The sequence below is a fragment of the Nerophis lumbriciformis genome, linkage group LG02 (genome assembly GCF_033978685.3).
Source record: "Nerophis lumbriciformis linkage group LG02, RoL_Nlum_v2.1, whole genome shotgun sequence".
Taxonomy (NCBI): domain Eukaryota; kingdom Metazoa; phylum Chordata; class Actinopteri; order Syngnathiformes; family Syngnathidae; genus Nerophis; species Nerophis lumbriciformis.
The window spans coordinates 34,882,216-34,905,040 of record NC_084549.2 but is presented as its reverse complement, the minus strand read 5'-3'; the positions used below and the strand labels follow the sequence as shown (position 1 = coordinate 34,905,040).

Here is a 22,825-nt window from a genome sequence, read left to right as displayed (position 1 = left end):
ATGATGAAAGGGTGCTGAAGTTCTTTCACACCGATTTCAACCGAGCAGGCCTTAATGACATTGTTTTGTGCAATGGGGCACAGCTAGTCTGGAATAGTCATTAATGCCAGAGAGTAGGAAGTACAGTGGTACCTCAACTTACGAGTACTGTGGAACCTTAATTAACGGATGTTTCTGGAACAGGGCTAGTTTGTATATTGGAAACAATTTCTCCATATTAAACAAAGTACCATATTTTAATATTACTATAAGCCGCTACATTTTTCCCAAGCTTTGAACCTGGCGGCTTATACAAAGATGCGGCTAATCCATGGATTTTTCATCGCTAACGGCGATTATGTTTTGTATACAACAAACTTACATAGTAGCAACACCAACACAAAGACGGAAAAAGTGTGTTATTGTTTGTGATATGGCGCCCTCTTTTGGAAAAGTTTGCTCAGTGCAGAAAGTCTTCAGTATATCTTTCTGTTTCGTGCCTTGAACCGGAAGTATAGGTGCCATTCCACTTATTTGTCACCCATAGCGTTTCTACTCATATGGTTTCTTCTTTCATCACTCCAAGCAACGTGTGTATGTTTTAATACATCTAAAACAATTCATGCTTACTAAACCGTCACACGTTTGATAGTTGTGTTTTTATGCATATTTGTACGTGCTATCTATCGTAATGTAATCGAGCTAGTGCAGAAGAATGAGTGTGTTCTTGTGTGTCGGGGCAAGTGCGGATTCACGGAGACGAAAGTGTTTGCATGGGAGGTAAAACCTGTTGGAATTGTGCCGTTTGTTATCATAAGATTGGTAATAAAAGTTAAAAATAGCGTCAAACTTTTTGTGATTTCTTCGGGGGGCTACAATATAGTACATTACTTTCATTTGTTTTCAAGTAATAAAAAAAAACACACCCTATTTTCAAGGTGTGGCCATAATGAAAATGCCGTGGCGATGCGCCACATTCAATTACATTGAGGGGAAACCCTGGTCTGTGTTAGTATTAACTTACAATTGCATTATTTTTGTATTACTTTCACAAATTCCCCAGTAAATTCACCAAAACGTCATTGCTGAGTTATTGAGTTTGTTTAGCTGATTGGAGAGCTAGCTTCCGCAGCTAGTCGGTCCATGACGATGACTTCTGTTTTGTTTGATCAGCTGTTTTACTGCCGTGCTACAGGCACAGTTTCGAAACAATTAAGGTATGTCAATAAATATTTACAAAACCTTTTTGTGTAAATATCTCATTTTACAACGTATACATCTGCGGCTTATAGTCCAGTGCGGCAAATATATAGAAACACTTATTTATTTATTTATTTTTCAAAATTTTGTGGGTGCGGTTTATGTTTTATAGTGCGGAAAATACAGTAAACATTAACATTGGGTATCAGCCTCAACTAATGTTCCTATTTTAGTAAAGATTTGTACGCTTTAGCTAATACCCTAGCTGAACTCATGTGTAGCCCTGCCGACACACACACACACTGTCACTAACATATTTTTATTTGGTTTGTGGTTTGTAAATCCAAACCTTAGTACAATGAGGGTTCATAAATCGAGGTTCCACTGTATTATGACATAAGAGCTGTCTCTCTTTGTTTTCTTTAAGTTGCGGAAAGCATTTGAGGTATGAGCCACATGGCCGCCTTTTAAAGTAGTGACTGTCCTGAGATCGACACAATCCTAAACCGGCAACATTGTCAGTCTGAGTCCCACTAATCCAGAGCAAGCAGCCACAAATATTCAAACGACAAACAATTATCCATGAAAATATGGAGAAGCTGTAGATGCTGTGTTTGATTTTGTTCTGTGTAGCACTAACTCGAACAATGCGATTAAGCATTAGCTTTGGTACACTAACAGCTTGCTGTCAACTCTGAACGTTCCGGTCCATTACTCAAAGACGTCTGTGTGCAACATAAACAAAAATAATAAAGCATATTGTTACACAACAGAGAAGCACCCTGTATTAGGCACCTAAATATGCTGAACAATGTACATCGTTTCATAAAACTACTGTTTGAACTACATTCATTCTATTTTTGTATTTTTCAAATATTTCTAATCTAAAAGTTTGGTTTGCTTTTTAAAAGGCATGTTACATATTAAAATAGTGGTGTTTTGGGAAGGCTTAGTACAGATTAAATTGATTCCCATTCATTTTAATGGGCGGAACTGATTTGAGATTTAAGTGTTTTGAGTTACAATTTTGAAGCAATTGAGCTCATAATGAGGTACTACTGTACTGAATTGTCCAACATGATATGAAGAATAATACTTCAGGCCCATAAATAAGACTGTGTTCACACTGCAAGTCATTCAGAGTTATTGTCCATGTGACATGTATTGGATTTTGTCATGTTAGTGTAAACAGTACAATTTAGGTGTTTTTTTTTTCATTTCAACCCATTACCTCTCTCGTATGTTGTCATAAAACTATGCAATGCGGCCGCAGTTTTTACATTCAGGTCGCGTTCATCCGACCTACCTGTAATCAAAGCGGCTCATGCCAATGTCTTACCACTCCTGACTCCGACTCTTCACCCTCACTCTCCTCGTAATGTCGCACAATCTGCTATAGCCAAAATTATTGTCTGCCTTCTTTCTAATATCCTACGCCAAATAATCTGGTAAAGAAAATAGTGCGCAACATCCTTGAAATTGCCACAAATGCATCAGGACTGAGATTGACATGAATCAGTGCCATGTTTACTTCTGCAAACACACCACATGTGACATCGGGTTCAATGCCTCCTTACGTTGACGCTAGCACGTTTCGAAGTTGCATTTATAATTGTAATGTGGACAGCTACATCAAAAAGATTGTATTTTAACAAAAAAATCGATTATGCCTGCAATTTGAACATAGTTTAATTACTGAAGAGATTCTTCCTAATACTTTTGTCTTTGCGGCAGATATCAATTCATAAGTAAGCATCCATACCACAGTTGAGTCTTTTTTAGGTCCTCCATCATCAGCTACGACAGTCAAGGTGTACGTGTCACCCTTCTCTCTATCCAGCAGACCTGTAACTGTGATCCGACCCTAAAACATCAACGTAATGTATATTCATATCTCGACAAACCTTGGTCAAGACAAAAAACAAACAATGGTAACACTTTAGTATGGGGAACATATTCACCTTTAATTAATTGCTTATTAACATGCAAATTAGTAACATATTGGCTCTTAATTAGTCATTATTAGGTACTTATTAATGCTTTATTCTGCATGGCCCTAACCCAACCCTAACCCTCTAAGCCTAACCCTAACCCTTTAACCCTAACCCTAACCAAATAACTCTAAATGAAGTCTTTCTTACTTACAATATGTTCCCCTCGTGTCCAAATAACTCTTAATTAAGTCTTTGTTACTTACAATATGTTCCCCATACTAAAGTGTTACCCAAACAATTTCCTCACCGTGACGCTGTCTATCTTGAAGAGGGCCAGGGCTGCTGGCGATGTATCCGGATCAAATCTATAAGTCAGCTGGTTCAAGTTGTCAGCTGACTGGGCCTGCACCTGAACCACCTCTGTACCCGTGGCAATATTCTCACGCAGCGAGGCTTCATAACCGGCTGAGAAAAAGGCCACCGCTTCATCGAGTTCATTGAGCAAAGTGACGTAAACCGCGCAGAAGCCTTGGTGGAACGGCGGGGCCTGGTCTGTGGCTGAGACATTCATCAGGTAGGTGGTCTTGGTCTCGTAGTCTAGATAGTCCACTGTGGTTACCAGGCCCGTGCTGACGTCCACCTCAAACTTGTGATCCGAGCCCGAAACAAGAGCATAAGCTACCGCTCCACCATCACCTGACCAGAGAGAAAAAGAGTGATTGTTTCTTTGAGCACCATAATTACTTCTTGCAACAGTTTTATGCATCTTATCCACCTTACACAACAAACAATGATCCCTAAGAAGAGAACACGGAGATAATAACAGCAACTTAAAAAAAACTATGTTTGCACAAAAAGACTGTCAATGTTAACCCAACTATAACAAATTAATAAATGTTACCTTATATGGCAGTATTGTTTTTAATGCGCGAATAACGCGCGTCCTGTGTGATTGTGAGTCCATACTGTAATGGTGAAAAAGCAGCGGCTTTCCAGCTGATGGAATAAAGAAACTAAGAAACATTTATTTTGAATGGGAAGTTTAACTTCGAAACCCTAGCAGGTGGCTCTCTTTACAAGACCAGTGTTGTTTCCATCCACAGTCGCTCTGAGTTCATTTTTCACCGGAGTTCCTAGCTGCTACATGGGCTAAATGTATTTAATCTGATCATAATTGGGATTACAATGTTACCGTGTACATCGACAGTGGAAAAAAATTATCCGATTATGACGTACATTTTCAAGCATCACACTTTAAATCGGAAAACTTTATTTTGACATGCGCAAACGAAAGTAGAAGAAGAAGCAGTGACTTCCGCTGTAAACAAACACGGCTCTGTGCATTTCTGCTTGTCCGACGTTGTTGCGTTATTCATTTATCATTTTTTCCTTCTGTTCGCTACTTTTGTTTTACCTCATTTTTTGAAATGCAGCTGTTCTGTGCCCTCCATGTTGTGATATGTGCGTCTTCATGTTATGTCATTCTGTGTACATGATGGAGGCCATCAATTAGCATTTGGAGTAGCTGTAAGGTCGTGAATAAAACAGCTTGTTGAGACGACAAGTGGATCCCTTCTTTTATTTTTACATGAACACATGACACCCCAGACCATACTTTAGTTTTTTCTAGTCTAAGTTATGGAGCAACAAAGTATAGCTGACGTCAAAGGCATGCACAGTAAGGTTAGTTTCGACACAAACTTAGAAAGAAGTGTTTACATGCATTCCAGTCTGAATGACAATCGGCATAAACCACCCATTTCGATCGGAATTGAATTTTGATCCAAACGTTTGTAATCGGTCAAAGTATTCCGATTGGTGTGTTTACATGAAGCATTTTTTTTTTAAACGGTTAGGCTTTAAATCTGATTAATTGTGTCCATGTGCACATAGTGTAGCCAAGTCAGTTTATTATAAACACATATTTTTCTAAAGTCGCTTGCGAAGTTCGTGAGTCGTGGGATGCCATTTTTTGGGCTTGTTTTTGGACGTGTGGTTATCTATTTGGGCTTGCGCTTTTGTCCCCACAATAAAGTAAAACACGACTGCTCCAATAGGGTTTTTTTTTTTTTCTACAAAACCTAGATATTGTTAACCCGACTCTCGCCAGATCCTTGTAGTTCCCTGAGCTCCACACAAGGATCTGGGCTCGAGGGCAACGCAAACACCTTCAGGATAGCAAAAATAATAAACCAATCAGGATCGCCGGGTTGGATTTCATAGATGTGATGTAGCGCCGAAGCGGCTGTTTGATTCAAACAACAATGGCGGCTCGCAGCGAGGAGTTGTGTGCTGACATTGATTCTACTATTGCAACTGTTTTGTCGAATCTATCGAATATTAATTCTTTAAAAGATGAACAGAAAATGGTTTTGAAGGCATTTATTGGTGGCAAGGATGTTTTGGCTTTTTTTCCGACCGGGTTTGTCAAGAGCTTGATGTACCAAATCGCTCCACTGGTGGAAAAGGACAAATGAAGGCTTCCAAATGAAGCCTTTTATTCGCATATTTTCTTTGCACAAATGACATTGATCGTCTACTGACATTGCTGCGTTGTTTCAGTAAAAGTTCTCTAACTTTTCGCTCTGTTGTTATCCAATATGTCGGCTGTTCTGTTTTGGATTTCCCAGCGTCGCTCTCATCAGCGTCACGGGTTGATTTCGATGTGAGTGGTTGAAGTAGCACGTCATTCAAGATAACGGACTTTTTTACAAGGCCCCGCCTTCTGAAATACATCTCCTATTGAGAAGTCCCAGATCCTTGTGTGGAGCTCAGTGAACTACAAGGATCTGGCGAGAGTCAGGTTAGGATATTGTGCCCCGGGTCGATTTGGCACCCCCATCCCCAAATACACTCAGGCAGAGCCCTGACAGACAGAGAAACAAGCAACGGGACAAAGTGAGAATTTGTGGCAGAATTAGGGGCTCAAAAAAAAAAAAAAAAATAAAAAAAAAAAAATATATATATATACACACACACATGTACGTATGTACATTAACATACATGCATATACACATATAGTATATACATACATACATATACATATATATATATATATATACATACATATACATATATACATATATACGTATATACATTCATATATATACATACATATATATACATTTATATATATATATATACATACATATACATATATACATATATACGTATATACATACATATATATATACATATATATTTACATATATATATACATATATACATACACACATATATATGTATATATATATATATATATATATATATATATATATATATAAATATATGTATATACATATATATAAGCATATAGATATATAGATATATACATATATATATATATATATATATATATATATATATATATATATATATATATATATATATATATATATATATATATATATATATATATTTATATACCGTTTTCATTTTATTTGGGAAGACACCTTTTATAAAAGAAATATTGCATATATAAGTGATATGACAGCTCTACTACATACACATGCTATGTTATGATATACGGTACCGTTGGGGGGCTTTGCATCAACTGACTTTGGCTAAGAGTGTAATCAAATATACTTCCAACCCCTAAAATGTATTTTATAGAAAGTATAGACAAGGAAAATTTGAAAAATATAAACTGGACTCTTTCCAAGAGAGCTGTTTTTTTATGTTTTTGTTTCTGTATGGATAGATTACATACTGTATATGATATGTAATGTAATAATATAATTCAAACTCACGTCACTGAAAGTAGAATGTAGCAAGAAACTATGGCTCTGTTTACACTCCACACCAAATTCGATTTTTTTGCCCTCAAGTGACACAGGTCTGATTTTTTTTGCCATCATAAAATCTCCTAACTACTTGAAATCTGATATTTACACATCAGGTTTGGGTCACATCAGGAGGTTGTCCGAATCTGTTTGGAATCTGATCTTTTCAAATGCGACTTCAGTCTAAACAGCAATGCGACATGTGTGCGACTTTTGCGTCATCGTTGATCATTGGTGTGCGCAGCACAATCACCTTTCACAATCACTTCCTCCTTCTGCAGTTGTTTTCCATCATCTGACTACTTCCCCTACACATCAGCCACAGCACAAACACACAAACGCGCTGATCTGTGGCGTCCATGTTTTCATTGTGTAGTAGCAACTTCCTTGTTCATTTACAGAATCTGGTCAACCTCCTTCCTTTTCACTTTACCGAACTGCGCATGCAAGTGACGTCAAGACCACATTGGGGCCACATTAGGGCCTGTGCGCGTACATACTGGAGTCTACAAAGACCACATTTTACTTATAAACTAAACAGTCAGCTGGGAAAAAAAATCAGATTTGGTCCACTTTGGCCTGCAGTGTAAACATAGTTTAAAAAGTTTGCACCACATATATATTTTTTGATGATATAAGCAAATGTTCTATGTTAGCTGCCTCTCTTTGTTTATTATGTATATTTTCTGCTGTCATCTATACTGTCATATTGTACATGGTAATTGGGATTTGTTATATATCGTATATCCATCCATCCATTTTCTACCGCTTGTCCCTTTCGGGGTCGCGGTGGGTGCTGGAGCCTATCTCAGCTGCATTCGGGCGGAATGCGGGGTACACCCTGGACAAGTCGCCACCTCATCACAGGGCCAACACAGATAAACAGACAACATTCACACTCACATTCACATACTCGGGCCAATTTAGTGTTGCCAATCAACCTGTTCTCCCCACGCAGTCACGGGGGAGAACATGCAAACTCCACACAGAAAGATCCCAAGCCCAGGATTGAACCCAGCACCTTCGTATTGTGAGGCACACGCACTAACCCCTGATCCACCGTGCTGCCATATTATATAATAATATAATATATCAGTACATAGGTGCTGATCTACATTTCTGCCAGTGGGTGCTCGGTGTGTGTGTATTAAAAAAAAAAATAGACGTTCAGCGAAGTTAATATCCCATATGATTTGTGGCTTTATTATTTTTTAAAACAGACCAATCTCGCCACAAAATTAACTACCGGTACAACAGGATTGATTTTTCAAAGATTGAAAGTTGTCATTAATCCCACGTGGGGGCTCGGCATTGTCCGTGGGTGTTTCAGGGCTCGAGCATCAGTATGTATCAGTATATATTATGTACTGTATATATAATGTGTAAATATTACATATATGTTATATTTTCTATTGCTACTATAGTACATTTTTAGTCTACTTTATACCTGCATTATCCTTTCCTTCCTTACCCTTTCCATCCTTTGTAACTGAGCTACTCTGTGGAACAATTTCCCTTGTGGATCAATAAAGTCTAAAATATTTTAGGTTTGTTTCTTCCTGTTAAAGGGGAACATTATCACAATTTCAGAAGGGTTACAACCATTAAAAATCAGTTCCCAGTGGCTTATTTTATTTTTCGAAGTTTTTTTCAAAATTTTACCCATCACGCAATATCCCTAAAAAAAGCTTCAAAGTGCCTGATTTTAACCATCGTTATATACACCCGTCCATTTTCCTGTGACGTCACATAGTGATGCCAACACAAACAAACATGGCGCATAGAACAGCAAGCTATAGCGACATTAGCTCGGATTCAGACTCGGATTTCAGCGGCTTAAGCGATTCAACAGATTACGAATGTGTTGAAACGGATGGTTGTAGTGTGGTGGCAGGTAGCGAAAACGAAATTGAAGAAGAAACTGAAGCTATTGAGCCATATCGGTTTGAACCGTATGCAAGCGAAACCGACGAAAATGACACGACAGCCAGTGACACGAGAGAAAGCGAGGACGAATTCGGCGATCGCCTTCTAACCAACGATTGGTATGTGTTTGTTTGGCATTAAAGGAAACTAACAACTATGAACTAGGTTTACAGCATATGAAATACATTTGGCAACAACATGCACTTTGAGAGTGCAGACAGCCCAATTTTCATCAATTAATATATTCTGTAGACATACCCTCATCCGCTATATTTTCCTGAAAGCTGATCTGTCCAGTTTTGGAGTTGATGTCAGCAGGCCAGGGAAGCTAGGGTCGATATTCTTCTCTTGATCATCTTCGGTGGCATAAGGGACGGTGTGAGCCAAGACATCCAGGGGGTTTAGCTCGCTCGTCTGCGGGAACAAACTGCCGCCATTGCTTGCCGTGCTACCGAGGTCTTTTGTCTCTGAATTGCTCACACACTCCGGCAGATTCAATGGGGGTCTGGCGGCAGATTTCTTTGACTTTATCGTTGGAAATGCATCTGCTTTGAGTGTCGCAGGATATCTACACATTCTTGCCATCTCTGTCGTAGCATAGCTTTTGTCGGTAAAGTGTGCGGAACAAATGTCCAATTTCTTGCCACTTTCGCATCTTTGGGCCACTGGTACAACTTGAATTTGTCCCTGTTCGTGTTGTTACACCCTCCGACAACACACCGACGAGGCATGATGTCTCCAAGGTACGGAAAACAGTCGAAAAAACGGAAAATAACAGAACTGATTTGACTCGGTGTTTGTAATGTGTTTGAGAAAATGGCGGATTGCTTCCCGATGTGACGTCACATCGCTCCGAGAGCGAATAATAGAAAGGCGTTTAATTCGCCAAAATTCACCCATTTAGAGTTCGGAAATCGGTTAAAAAAATATATGGTCTTTTTTCTGCAACATCAAGGTATATATTGACGCTTACATAGGTCTGGTGATAATGTTCCCCTTTAACACATTTGCGCAAATGCCACCTTTTTTTGAATGGCTGTCCCTAGAACCTAGAACTTGCAGCAGTGGTGGTTTTAAATATACTGTAGGCCACATTGGCGACATTGTTTAGGGGGCGCCGCTTGGATGAGGGGGAAAAAAGATTCATATTTATTTCTATTTCCTCATCAGGTCAGGATACGTGAGTCAGATGGGCGCTCTTTACGGGTATAATATCCGCACCTACTATACTGCTTATGTGAGTTATGCAATGACTTGTAGCATCTTTGTACTGAAATTACATTTTTAAATGACATATGGTATGCATAGACAGATAGACAGACAGACAGACAGACAGACAGATAGATAGATAGATAGATAGATAGATAGATAGATGGATAGATAGATAGATAGAAAAGTCCCACACAGCACAGGAGAGAGTGTTTTTTTCTCAGCCCAGTGTTATGGAACGAAGTCAACTAATAAAACCAATAAGCTCCAGAGTCCTGCACTGTCTTCCCACTGAACTCACCGGTGTCAGGGTCTGCAGCACGAACCACTATCACAGAGGTACCAATTCCAGCAGTCTCTCTAAGGCCAAGACGGTTGTACTGTTGCTGGGTAAATACCGGCACCTCATCGTTTGTGTCGTCCACATATACGATCACCTGCAGGGGTTTAAACTTACAGTAATTCGACATAAGCAGGAATGCAAGAACAAGTTACTATACTGGCTGTGTGATGCACACGGATCTTGTACGGGTGTGCTGCTCACCCTCACAGTACTCCTCATGCTGCCTTCATCACTGTTGTAGGCTTCCACTTCCAACACGTGAGAGCTGCTGGTCTCTCTGTCCAAAGGCCTGCGCCCTCTGGTCATCAATCCCGTTTGTTTGTCGATGCTGAACAGGCTATGACTGTTTCCTGCATTCAACACAAAAACACAGGGCTAAAATATGCAGGATTTCTCCAGAGGCACCTGCAAGACTCGGGAACTCTAAATCAGCCTGTGTATACATTTTTTGATACATTAACAAGTTGAGCGAAGAGAGTAACATTCATACCAGTGACAATCCTGTAGAGGACAAGGCCATTTTCCCCCTGGTCTGCATCTGTCGCTTGTACCTGTACAAGCACACAAAGGTACAACAACTGTAACACTACTGTGCAAAAGTCGGAGACCACCACTCATCAGGCCTACAATCACCTGTAATCCTGGCAATCAGTCATTCATTCATTCAGCAGAACATTTAAACCTCTTTATGGCATTTGACAAACACACGTACGCACGCACGCACGCACATATTCTTGTATGTGTTAACTTCTTGAGACCTCCGAAAAATGCCTCCCTCTTTAGGACCACCCTTTCTAGATATATAAAAGATTTGTATTTACAACATTAATAATATATACAAACTATGTAACTATATAAAAGCTTGTTGTGAAAAATGAGTTGGAATTTCACAAGAAAAACTTAGAATTTTGGCAGTATTATAATAAAAGTCGTAATTTTACGCAACGCAAGAAAAACTATTACAAGAAAAACTGAACAATTGTGCAATATTATGATAAAAGTTGGAATTTTACTCAATAACAGTCGCAGTTTTACAAGAAAAGCTTGACATGTTGGCAATTTTATGAAAAGAGTTGTAATTTTACTTGACAAAAGTCACAATTTTATAAGAAAACTTTAAAATGTTGGCAATATTATAATAATCATCAGAATTTTATTTGGCAGAACTATGACAAAAGTCATAATTTTACAACAACAACAAAATTGGCAATATTGTTATAAAAGTCAGAATTTTATATGACAAATGTCAACATTTTGCATTAAAAAGTGATAACTTTACATGGAAAAGTAATAATTTTACGAGAATATATTGTAATATTACAGAAACAAAAATAGTATGAAAATGATTGCCAATTCTATAAGAAAAAAGTCGACACATTGTGAGAAAAAGACTGCTTTTAGTTCATTTTTATTTTCTGAATTTTTTGTTTGTAATTGGTTTTTAACCTTCATTATTTACTTCAAGTTATTACAGTATGTCTCTATTTACATATTTGTTTTTTTATTAATTCTGGCCAAAGGGGGCGCATTTCGGTTTCTTACACACACTTGTTAATACATATGTTGGCCAGAGGGGGAGCACTTCAAATTTTTACACACACTTGTTATTTCATATGTTGACCAGCTTAAACGCGACACACAGTCAATTTGAAAAAACCCTCCTTTCTCATTTTGATAGAATTCACCACCAGGTGTGCAAATGAGACATTCTCTATTAGATGCAATAGTTTTAACTTGTTCTTAACTTAACTTTTAATTTTTTAAATTTTAAATTTTTTAAATTTTGTATTTATTTTTTATTTCCGTCAGCTGGCCAAGGTTAAAAAACGTATTTCAAGGCAACAGTTTGAGACAGTAATCCATGCCTTTATCACATCTCGGCTGGATTACTGTAACTCTTTCTTTTTGGAATTAGTCAATCCTCCCTCTCACGTCTGCAGCTGGTCCAAAATGCAGCTGCCCGACTTTTAACTAACACAAGAAAAAGAGAGCACATTACTCCTGTTTTAGCCTCCCTCCACTGGCTGCCTGTGTCTTGTAGAGTCCATTTTAAAATGATCTTACTCGTTTTTAAATCCTTACGTGGTCTTGCCCCACCTTACCTCTCTGAGCTGCTCCACCTCTATGCCCCCACCTGGTCGCTGAGGTCAGCTGATCAGCTGATCCTGGAGGTACCCAAATCAAAGCGCAAGCTCAGAGGGGACAGAGCCTTCTCTGTTGCGGGTCCCAAACTCTGGAACGATCTCCCTCTCCATGTGAGAAAGGCCCCTTCTTTGGCTACTTTTAAGACCCTTCTTAAAACCCATTTTTATTCACTGGCTTTTAACCCAGCATGAGACTTTAAACTGTTTTTAACTTTTTTTTTTAACTGTTTTTAACTTTTTAACTGCATTTTATCTAACAAATTGTTCTTAGGGTAATTTGTATTTGCTTTTTCAATGTGTATTTTACTTCTGTTTTAAATGGTTTTTTTTAGTCTGTCCTTTGCCTGTATTTCTTTGTGGTGTACAACCCTTTGTTCTTCAACTGTGCTTGTTTTTAAAGGGCTTTATAAATAAAGTTGGTATGGTATGGCATGTTCACCGGTCCTCATATGGAAGGTACTTTTCCTTGTAGATGTCTCAAGAAGGGTAGAAATACAAGAACACACACACACACACACACACACACACACACACACACACACACACACACACACACACACACACACACACGCACACACACACGCACACACGCACACATGCACACACACGCACACACACACTCATACATACACACACACACTGACTTCCTCGCTAATAAAACCGGGTAGCAACATGCATGTGCCCCGACTTCTCCCAGTGTGGCGAGTCAGAGTACTACAAGAGGCTCTCTAATTCAGCGCCAACAGCTTTTGTTTTCCTTATGTATAGTCCGATTATCAACAACATCAATGTCCCACTTGCATTAAAAACAGTCTGTAGACTTTACAGTGTACAAACTAGAAAGTCCTGGTGTAAAAATGTATCTGCAAACATTATTTTGGCGACATTGTGACAAGCAGACCAGCCAGTAAGCCACACTCTTAGCCTTTTCCGCTTTCCACACAGAAAGGCAAGAACGTGAAATGGCATATTGACTGATTTCTACTCAAGTAAATGTTAAAAAATATATATATAAATTGTAATCATACATACAATACATTTATAACAGTTTAATGGACAAATATTAATGTTTTTGTCATGCACCCAAAAATGGAGCAACTATTTTTGGGTATAAACATGTATTTGACTTTAGTTATTTTTCTACACTGGGTCAGGTGTAGTACAGGTCAGTAGTTGGTGACAATTACCAATATCATCTCTCGAAGGGGAACTGCACATTTTTGGAATTTTGCCTATCGTTCACAATTATTATTATTATTTTTGTTTAGTATTTTAAAGATGATAAAAAAAACGCTTGGGAAATGTGGCTAATGGGAGTCACTGTTGTATCCTTCAAAGCTCTCTAAAACAACTTCAAAACCCCCATCAACATTGTGTATACACACCGCAAGTCTATATATAATTGACAGGTTCATAACAATAAGTAATATGTACAATATTTACCATATTTTGGTTATTCTAATCAATGCCGGAACTAATTTCCTCAGCGCATTTATTTCCGTTTCCGTAGCAGCGCACTTCCGACTTACGGCAACAAATGTGTGTTCCTACTTTCGGATACAAACGCGAGTTTGTTGTAATCAAGGCAGACTGGTAATAGATGGCGAATATAGCTATTTTTGGACAAAAGAGGATTCATAACCTTATCTTTTTGAACCTGAGTATACGGAGGATGAACTGCTGCTTATAGAAGCACAAAGAGAAAGCGAAACGTTGGAGCAGGCGGAAGCCGAGAGAGTGAGGTCAGTGTGACTTTGACGCTGTAAATGTGGAACTTGGAGCAAAGCTCTGCCGACATAAATGGATCGCTTACCCAAAATCAACTGATCAATCAAGTTGATTTTGAAGTGAAATTTGTTAGTGAGCACAACCCATGTAATAACCCGTATAACAACGTAAGCTCCGTTACACTGCACACCAAATCTAAATTTCTTACCCTCAAGTAACACAGATCGGATAGTTTTTGCCAGTCCAAGCGCTCTAAAGGGCTTCAAATCTGACATTTTCACATCAAATTCAGGCCACATCTGTCAGAATCCGATTGGAATCAAATCTTTTCAAATGTGACTTTAGTAAAAACGGAAATGCATCCTGAATGCAACTCTTACGTCATCTTTGGGTGAGCATCATATGTGTGCGTGGAGAAAGACGCAGCCTGTTAATAGAAGTGGATATGTCATCACAACATTCAGTTTCGCTGAGCAAAGTATTTTTTCAGTGGCTGAATTTTCAGTGCATTCATTAGTCAATAGTGCACAAATAATAAGCTACTGGAAATGTAATAAATGAATGTGTTAATATTATATACAATGATTCCGAAAAAATAGTGATTGTTGACACACCAGAATTGACGTGTACTCTGTCCCATATTTGCTTACATGTTACGTACATTGTGTAAGTTGTTTATGTAAGTGAGTTGAAAAATAAAGCTAACGTTGATCCACGCTGATGTTCCTGTTGCCTCTACTTAACTGCCATAAAAAGATTAATACCCTTCCAAATATATTCCGCTATACATATTAATTATATTACTTTAATTTATTTTCACGTAAACACCACTCATTGTTAAGGTGTGGCGGCTTTTATTTTATTTTGTAGTAGTATTCGTGACTTCCCTGTTCATTTATGGAAATCCGGTCAATTTCTTTTGTTTTCACTTTATCAAACTGCGCATGCAAGTGACGCCGAGGTGAGGCCTGCGCATGTTTCAGTGGTGTGCCGTCAGGGCTAGCAAGGCCTTCTCTGCTGGCCTAACATAACCAGAAATCATGATCATAATTCAAGATAAATGTAATTTTTGATTTACTTTCCCTAAATATCTAAAAGTATTCATATTCTCTTCATGTCATATTATGCTCCTTCCAGTGCTGCTGTTTTTAGTTTTAGTTTGTATCCAATCAGAATTCAGCTAGCTTATGTTGCCATGCTGTACAAAACCTGCCAGAGGCCTTCAGAATCAGCAATGCGGGAGTCTATGCACTGTAAGTGATCAAGGACATCAAGTGATAGACAGTTGCGATAGCCAATCAGATCACAAGTTGTTGTCAGTAAGGCCTTCTCGCTGGCCTCACGTCTAATGTGGCATTTACGCGTCCTGTGATTGAATACTCATCTGAGTATCGGATGAATTTGAGAACATATACAGTTGATAGACAGTTGCGATAGCCAATCAGATCACAAGTTGTTGACAGTAGCCTATCTAGGTAGCCTGATGTTAACAAGACTGTGATTGGAAACTCACTTGTCATTCCAAAGTGAGTATCCATTTACAAGTTTCAATTTAGCAGGAAGCGGGAAGTGTTGCACCGTAGCCATACCGAGATAGCAGAGAAAAAGAACAAAACGTTGATTAGGTGGCAGATATATATTTGCAAGGCCATTTTCAAGAAGGATATTTAAAGAGAAACTACATCTTGTGAGACAATGTCGGCCAACCTAGCTCAGCTGTCCTGGCGATGAAATATGGAAATGCTCGCCATTTCCACTCGAATAAGCTGCCGCCGCCGAGTACCACTGGCTTATACGGCGTCGAATAATGAGTTCAAATATGTATTTTTTTCACATTTAATATGTTTTTTGCAATTTTAACTATGACAGTACCACATAAGATGTGTTTTAATTGCTGATGCATTTTAATTGATTTTTAAATGCGCCAGAAAATAACCCATATGGCGTAAATGTGTTTCTGTATAGTATTTCTCCAGCAATGGTCATGTGGTGACATCAATTATGGTATTTTGAGAAGTAATCTTTGAAGTCGGACATGACTGAAGGCCTAGGTGGCAAACGCACGGCCCGCCACTGGCACGTTTATACTGGAGTGTGATAAAGATGACAATTTACTTGCAGTGTGAACAGTCAGCTGGAGAAAATCTGATTTGGGCCACTTTGCCTTGCAGGGTAAAAGTAGTCCTAGATTGCCTTTCACTAAAAGGAGCATGTGTGTTTAAAAACATTACGGGAATAATCTGCCTTTTTACATTATTAATGCCATATTTGTTTGTGATTAATGACTTGCTGATGTGCTAACTTTGACAGCACTAGTTAGGTGATAAAACACTCTATTTAAGCTTATTCTGTGTACCTCTCATGTCTTCCTACGATACGTTCTACCTGATCCTGTTGCTCACCCAAACATTTACTAAGACAGTTAGACAAAATCTGTTGACAGCTTCCTTCTGCACACAGTCACAGTATCCAAGGTCTTGTTGCCACAACAACACAGCAAGCCCAAATGGCTCGGCGGCGACGAACGCATTTCCCACCCTCCTCTTTCTGTGCTGCAGGCGTACAGTCGCGATCAAAAGTTTACATACACTTGTAAAGAACATAATGTCATGGCTGTATTGAGTTTCTAATACTTTCTACAACTCTTATTTTTTTGTGATAGAGTGATTGGAGCACATACTTGTTGGTCACAAGAAACACTCATGAAGTTTGGTTCTTTTATGAATTTATTATGGGTCTACTGAAAATGTGACCAAATCTGCTGGGTCAAAAGTATACATACAGCAATGTTAATATTTGGTTACATGTCCATTGGCAAGTTTCACTGCAATAAGGCGCTTTTGGTAGCCATCCACAAGCTTCTGGCAAGCTTCTGGTGGAATTTTTGACCACTCCTCTTGACAAAATTGTTGCAGTTCAGCTAAATTTGTTGGTTTTCTGACATGGACTTGTTTCTTCAGCATTGTCCACACGTTTAAGTCAGGACTTTGGGAAGGCCATTCTAAAACCTTAATTCTAGCCTGATTTAGCCATTCCTTTAGCACTTTTGACATGTGTTTGGGATCATTGTCTTGTTGGAACACCCAACTGCGCCCAAGACCCAACCTCCGGGCTGATGATTTTAGGTTGTCCTGAAGAATTTGGAGGTAATCCTCCTTTTTCATTGTCCCATTTATTCTCTGTAAAACACCACTTCCATTGGCAGCAAAACATGCCCAGAGCATAATACTACCACCTCCATGTTTGACGGTAGGTGTGGTGTTCCTGGGATTAAAGGCCTCACCTTTTCTCCTCTAAATATATTGCTGGGTATTGTGGACAAACAGCTCAATTTTTGTTTAATCTGAAATAACATGAACAAAGATAAGACCTTCTGGAGGAAAGTTCTGTGGTCGGATGAAACAAAAATTGAGCTGTTTGGCCACAATACCCAGCAATATGTTTGGAGGAGAAAAAGTGAGGCCTTTAATCCCAGGAACACCCTGCTTACCGTCAAGCATGGTGGTAGTAGTACTATGCTCTGGACCTGTTTTGCTGCCAATTGAACTGGTGCTTTAAATGGGACAATGAAAAAGGAGGATTACTTCCAAATTCTTCAGGACAACCTAAAATCATCAGCCCGGAGGTTGGGTCTTGGGCGCAGTTGGGTGTTCCAACAGGACAATGACCCCAAACACACGTCAAAAGTGGTAAAGGAATGGCTAAATCAGGCTAGAATTAAGGTTTTAGAATGGCCTTCCCAAAGTCCTGACTTAAACGTGTGGACAATGCCAGAAAACCAACAAATTTAGCTAAACTGCAACAATTTTGTCAAGACGAGTGGTCAAAAATTCAACCAGAAGCTTGCCAGAAGCTTGTGGATGGCTACCAAAAGCGCCTTATTGCAGTGAAACTTGCCAAGGGACATGTAACCAAATATTAACATTGCTGTATGTATACTTTTGACCCAGCAGATTTGGTCACATTTTCAGTAGACCCATAATAAATTCATAAAACAACCAAACTTCATGAATGTTTTTTGTGACCAACAAGTATGTGCTCCAATCACTCTATCACAAAAAAATAAGAGTTGTAGAAAGTATTGGAAACTCAAGGCAGCCATGACATTATGTTCTTTACAAGTGTATGTCAACTTTTGATCGCGACTGTATGTTCAGAAGGCTGCAAGACGCCGAGCAGGGCTCCATGGAGCACGCTTGAATGGACCATGTCATGAGCCGGACTTGTGAATCCAGAGAGATGCCGGCACTCAATGAGGCCGAATTCATGACCTCAGTGTGCTCCTCTGTGGAAATGTCAAAACCCACAAAGTGCATATTCAATTGCATAAGGATACACTTTTCAAGCACTTGTGCTAAGGTATGGACACACACACACACACACACACACACACACACACACACACACACACACACACACACACACACACACACACACACACACACACCTCTCTCTCTTGCGCTCACTCTCTCTTGTCCTTCTTTGCGCTCTCTCACAGCACAGTGAAGAGGGGCCCGACTTCAGTCTCATTAGCTTTATAAAGAGACGTGGAGAAAGAGGAGGAGACGGGAGGGGTAAAGGGAAAAGGGAGTCTGGGGGATCAGATTGGTGAGAGATGAATAGGGTATTACACAGTGGACTGCACCACTCAAGCTGGCAGAGGGGGTGGATGATGTGTAAGAGTATATTGCAGAGCCAGATGTTGTTTGGCTAAACAAGTAGTGTGTACTCTATCAGTACCTAAATACTATGTCTTAGTAGCATTCATGCACTTCATTTGCTGGGACTAAAACACGAGTGAGGTGTTGCGTCTCTGATGCCCTTACACATTTTTCACCCCCTTTTCCCTTTTGTTTTCCCCTCTCCGTCTCTGGGAAAGCAGCAGTTTTAGGGGGGAAAACAAGTGTGTGGAGCCAAGAGACAAATCTGACCTCAGTTACAAGAAAGAGTAAAGCGTGGCTGTGAGTAGCATACATTTTATTTTTTATTACCGGTATTACTCATATGTAAATACTGCAGGGGAAAAAACTAGTTGTATAGTCCTGATGAATTATTTTGGGGTGCGTGCTAATAACTATCTGTGTTTTTCTATTAGAAGCCTGTGAATTTGAAATAACCACAAGGGTATAATATTTGATAGCCATCATTTGTTAGTGTGTTGCACACTCCCTCTGTTTTCTTAGAGGCAGTTAATAACTGTCGACACATCACAGATAAATGACTGCAATAAAAAAGCTTTTCAAAAAATGACAACATGGTATGCAAGAATGCCACTAAGAAATTGTTTGTTTGGAGTGCAGATGAAACCTTGCAACAAGAGAGTTAGAGCGAGAGAAACCTCAAATGTTCTATTATCTTTGTTTAGATGCATGTGCATTGTGACACATATCATACACATATCTCCCTGAAAAATAAATAAGGAATACATTGTTTTTACCTCTATCGTGTTGTGATTATTATCATTATTTTGCCTTTGTTTATTTGTGTGAATCAATTTTTCTACTACATAATTTAAACCTAAATGTAATTGCATGGAAAAACATGGGAATACAATTTTTGAGTAAATATGTATTTAGTGCAAAATAACCAAATTAAAATAACAAAATGAATAAAGTCAATTTATAAAACCATGTTTCCTGTTGGGGGTCGCCAGAGCGAGACAATCGCATGAAGATTTCGCTAAAGACCGACGATGATTTTAATCGACATTTAACACACTTTCTAGTGGTCTAGATAAGGCTGCAACTATCCATTACATTAGTAATCGAGTAATCCATTAATTAGTTTTTTTGATTAATTGAGTAATCGATAGAACACACTAAATTATAGCCTCAATTAGTGTTTTATGGAAAATAATTAACATTTAAAAACATTATGCTTTGCTATAACTTTCATTATTTTTTTCCTATTATATGTACATCGACATTTAAATTGTACTCTTAACATGTGTGCATTCATAAAAAATTATTTAAAAAAAATAGTTTGCCGCCACACAGGTCAACCACACACTACCGCTCTCATGGAGCTATGTCGACGTATTTAAAGTTACAGGCCCTACATGCGGTCTCAATTCGATCAATTTTGATTATCGTAGTTATACTGAATAAATTATAGACTAAAGCAACAGAATATATATCAAAACGTTTTTTTTCTAATACAATTAATCAATTAATCGTTGCAGCCCTACAGGTCTGGATAATATGTATTGGATATGCTTTGGTGTAAATTTTCCTCCACAATAAAATGTATAACCTAGTTTCTGCAGATATCTAAAAACGGTTCTTGTGTTGAGGAGTTCCCAGATTGCAAAATATATCCTCCACGCCCCACCCTCTCCAAAGCCATCAGAATTTACCTTTTGAGAAATGTACACTGTTAAATATATATCTTGAAGACGACAAGCATCGCTATTTTTTTTTACAGAAAACAAAACTTCTTAAACAATATATATATATATATTCACCGGCCACAACATTAGGTACACCTTATGTGGCGCACAATGACGTATTTAAAAAAGCTGTTTTTAGCAACATTTATCACACTGCATGTTGCACGTCAGTGTTATTGTGTGCATGCACAATTATATGGAAACAATACTTTATATTTCCTTCTCTTTTGTTTCCTTAAACCAAGTAGTAATGTTGCAATGCCGCCGTCTCTTTCGTCTGAGTTTAGTGGCTAATCCAGTTTCATACTGGATAGGGATGTCCGATAATGGCTTTTTGCCGGTATCCGATATTCCGATATCGTCCAACTCTTTAATTACCGAAATCGATATCAACCGATACCGATATCAACCAATATATACAGTCGTGGAATTAACACATTATTATGCCTAATTTGGACAACCAGGTATGGTAAAGATAAGGTACTTTTTAAAAAAATTAATAAAATAAAACAAGATAAATAAATTAAAAACATCTTCTTGAATAAAAAAGAAAATAAAACAATATAAAAACAGTTACATTGAAACTAGTAATTAATGAAAATTAGTAAAATGAATTGTTAAAGGTTAGTACTATTAGTGGACCAGCAGCACACACAATCATGTGTGCTTACGAAGTGTATCCCTTGCAGACTGTATTGATATATATTGATATATAATGTAGGTACCAGAATATTAATAACAGAAAGAAACAACCCTTTTGTGTGAATGAGTGTGAATGAGTGTAAATGGGGGAGGAAGGTTTTTTGGGTTGGTGCACTAATTTAAAGTGTGTCTTGTGTTTTTTTATGTTGATTTAATTAGAAAAATAAATAAATTAAAGAAAAAAAAACAACAACAAAAAAAACAATACCGATAATAAAAAAAACTGATACCGATAATTTCCGATATTACATTTTAACGCATTTATCGGCCTATAATATCGGCAGTCCGATATTATCGGACATCTCTAATACTGGACCATGTTGACAAAACAGTCCCATATAAAATGTTGTAGTCAAATAAACACAAACAGTATTTATTTTATAGACATCAGAGCAGGCAAGAGAGCATGAAACAAGAAGAAATGGCAGGAGGCTGGCCAACAGCAGAAAGTGCGTCCGTCAATCTGTGATGTCAAAAATGGCCCACTGTTAAAAAGACTGCAAAACACAGCGTTCAGAGGCATCCAAAACCACATGCAATCGTACGCCCAAATGCATAAACCTTCTGATTTAATGCTTCGGCATTGTTCAACATGAGTATCCAACATTGTAAACCAGGATTTGACAAATACCGAGGTCAAAAATTGGTGGTCCAAGAGGAGCCTTTAAAGGCTAAACTCATTGATATCCCAGCACCATTTGAATAATATTACCCTGAGCAACACAATGAACTTTCCGCTTTTTTAAATTAATATGCTACAGTTTAGCGTATTAAACAATTTTAACATCATTAAAACCTAAGGTTTTTTTTTACATTTTATCTCCAAAATGAATGTGAACCCAACGGCTTGAGCCAGGAGAGGCTTTGGAAGTAAAAGGAGGAAATCTGTCTTCATATTCTAATCAGTGACAGAGCATGACGTGGCCAAGAATATATTTGAGGAACATTTCATTTGAAGCATCTTGTCATTTAACAATTTACATTTGCGCTTCTTCATACAAAACGGGGACCCCCACGGACGGCAAAGCCCTACACAGCACGTGTTCTGCGTTTAGGGTAGGGCGGCACCTTACAGACATAAACCTGCTCAGTGGCTTTGTGGTTAGAGTGTCCGCCCTGAGACTGGAAGGTCGTGAGTTCAAACCCCGGCCGAGTCATAACAAAGACTATAAACATGGGACCCATTGCCTCCCTGCTTGGCACTCAGCATCAAGGGTTGGAATTGGGGGATAAATCACCAAAATGATTTCCGAGCGCGGCCACCGCTGCTGCTCACTGCTCCCCTCACCACATAAATAATTTCACCACACCTAGCGTGTGTGTGACTATCGTTGGGACTTTAACTTTAACAACGGTACCGACAGCGGTCCACATCAATTTCCTTCATGTGAAACCTACATTAGCGACGTCAGTATACTTTAATGTTCATGTTATTTTGACAGCACATTTCAGATCAAATATTTAAAATAAAAGTGGACTTCATTGCATTA

The 22,825-nt window shown here is 38.5% G+C and overlaps 1 protein-coding gene across 1 annotated transcript in view; it reads right to left on the bottom strand.

The window, feature by feature from the left end:
• cdh23 (cadherin-related 23) overlaps window positions 1–22,825 on the bottom strand; it is a 626,035-nt gene that overhangs the window by 133,240 nt on the left and 469,970 nt on the right. Inside the window, exons 29-33 of the mRNA XM_061961466.1 lie at window positions 10,864–10,924; window positions 10,575–10,723; window positions 10,332–10,467; window positions 3,421–3,809; window positions 2,942–3,043 (exon numbers count right to left, since the gene is read on the bottom strand). Of these exons, the coding sequence (XP_061817450.1) occupies window positions 2,942–3,043; window positions 3,421–3,809; window positions 10,332–10,467; window positions 10,575–10,723; window positions 10,864–10,924 (837 nt within the window). The remainder of the gene's footprint in view (window positions 1–2,941; window positions 3,044–3,420; window positions 3,810–10,331; window positions 10,468–10,574; window positions 10,724–10,863; window positions 10,925–22,825) is intronic.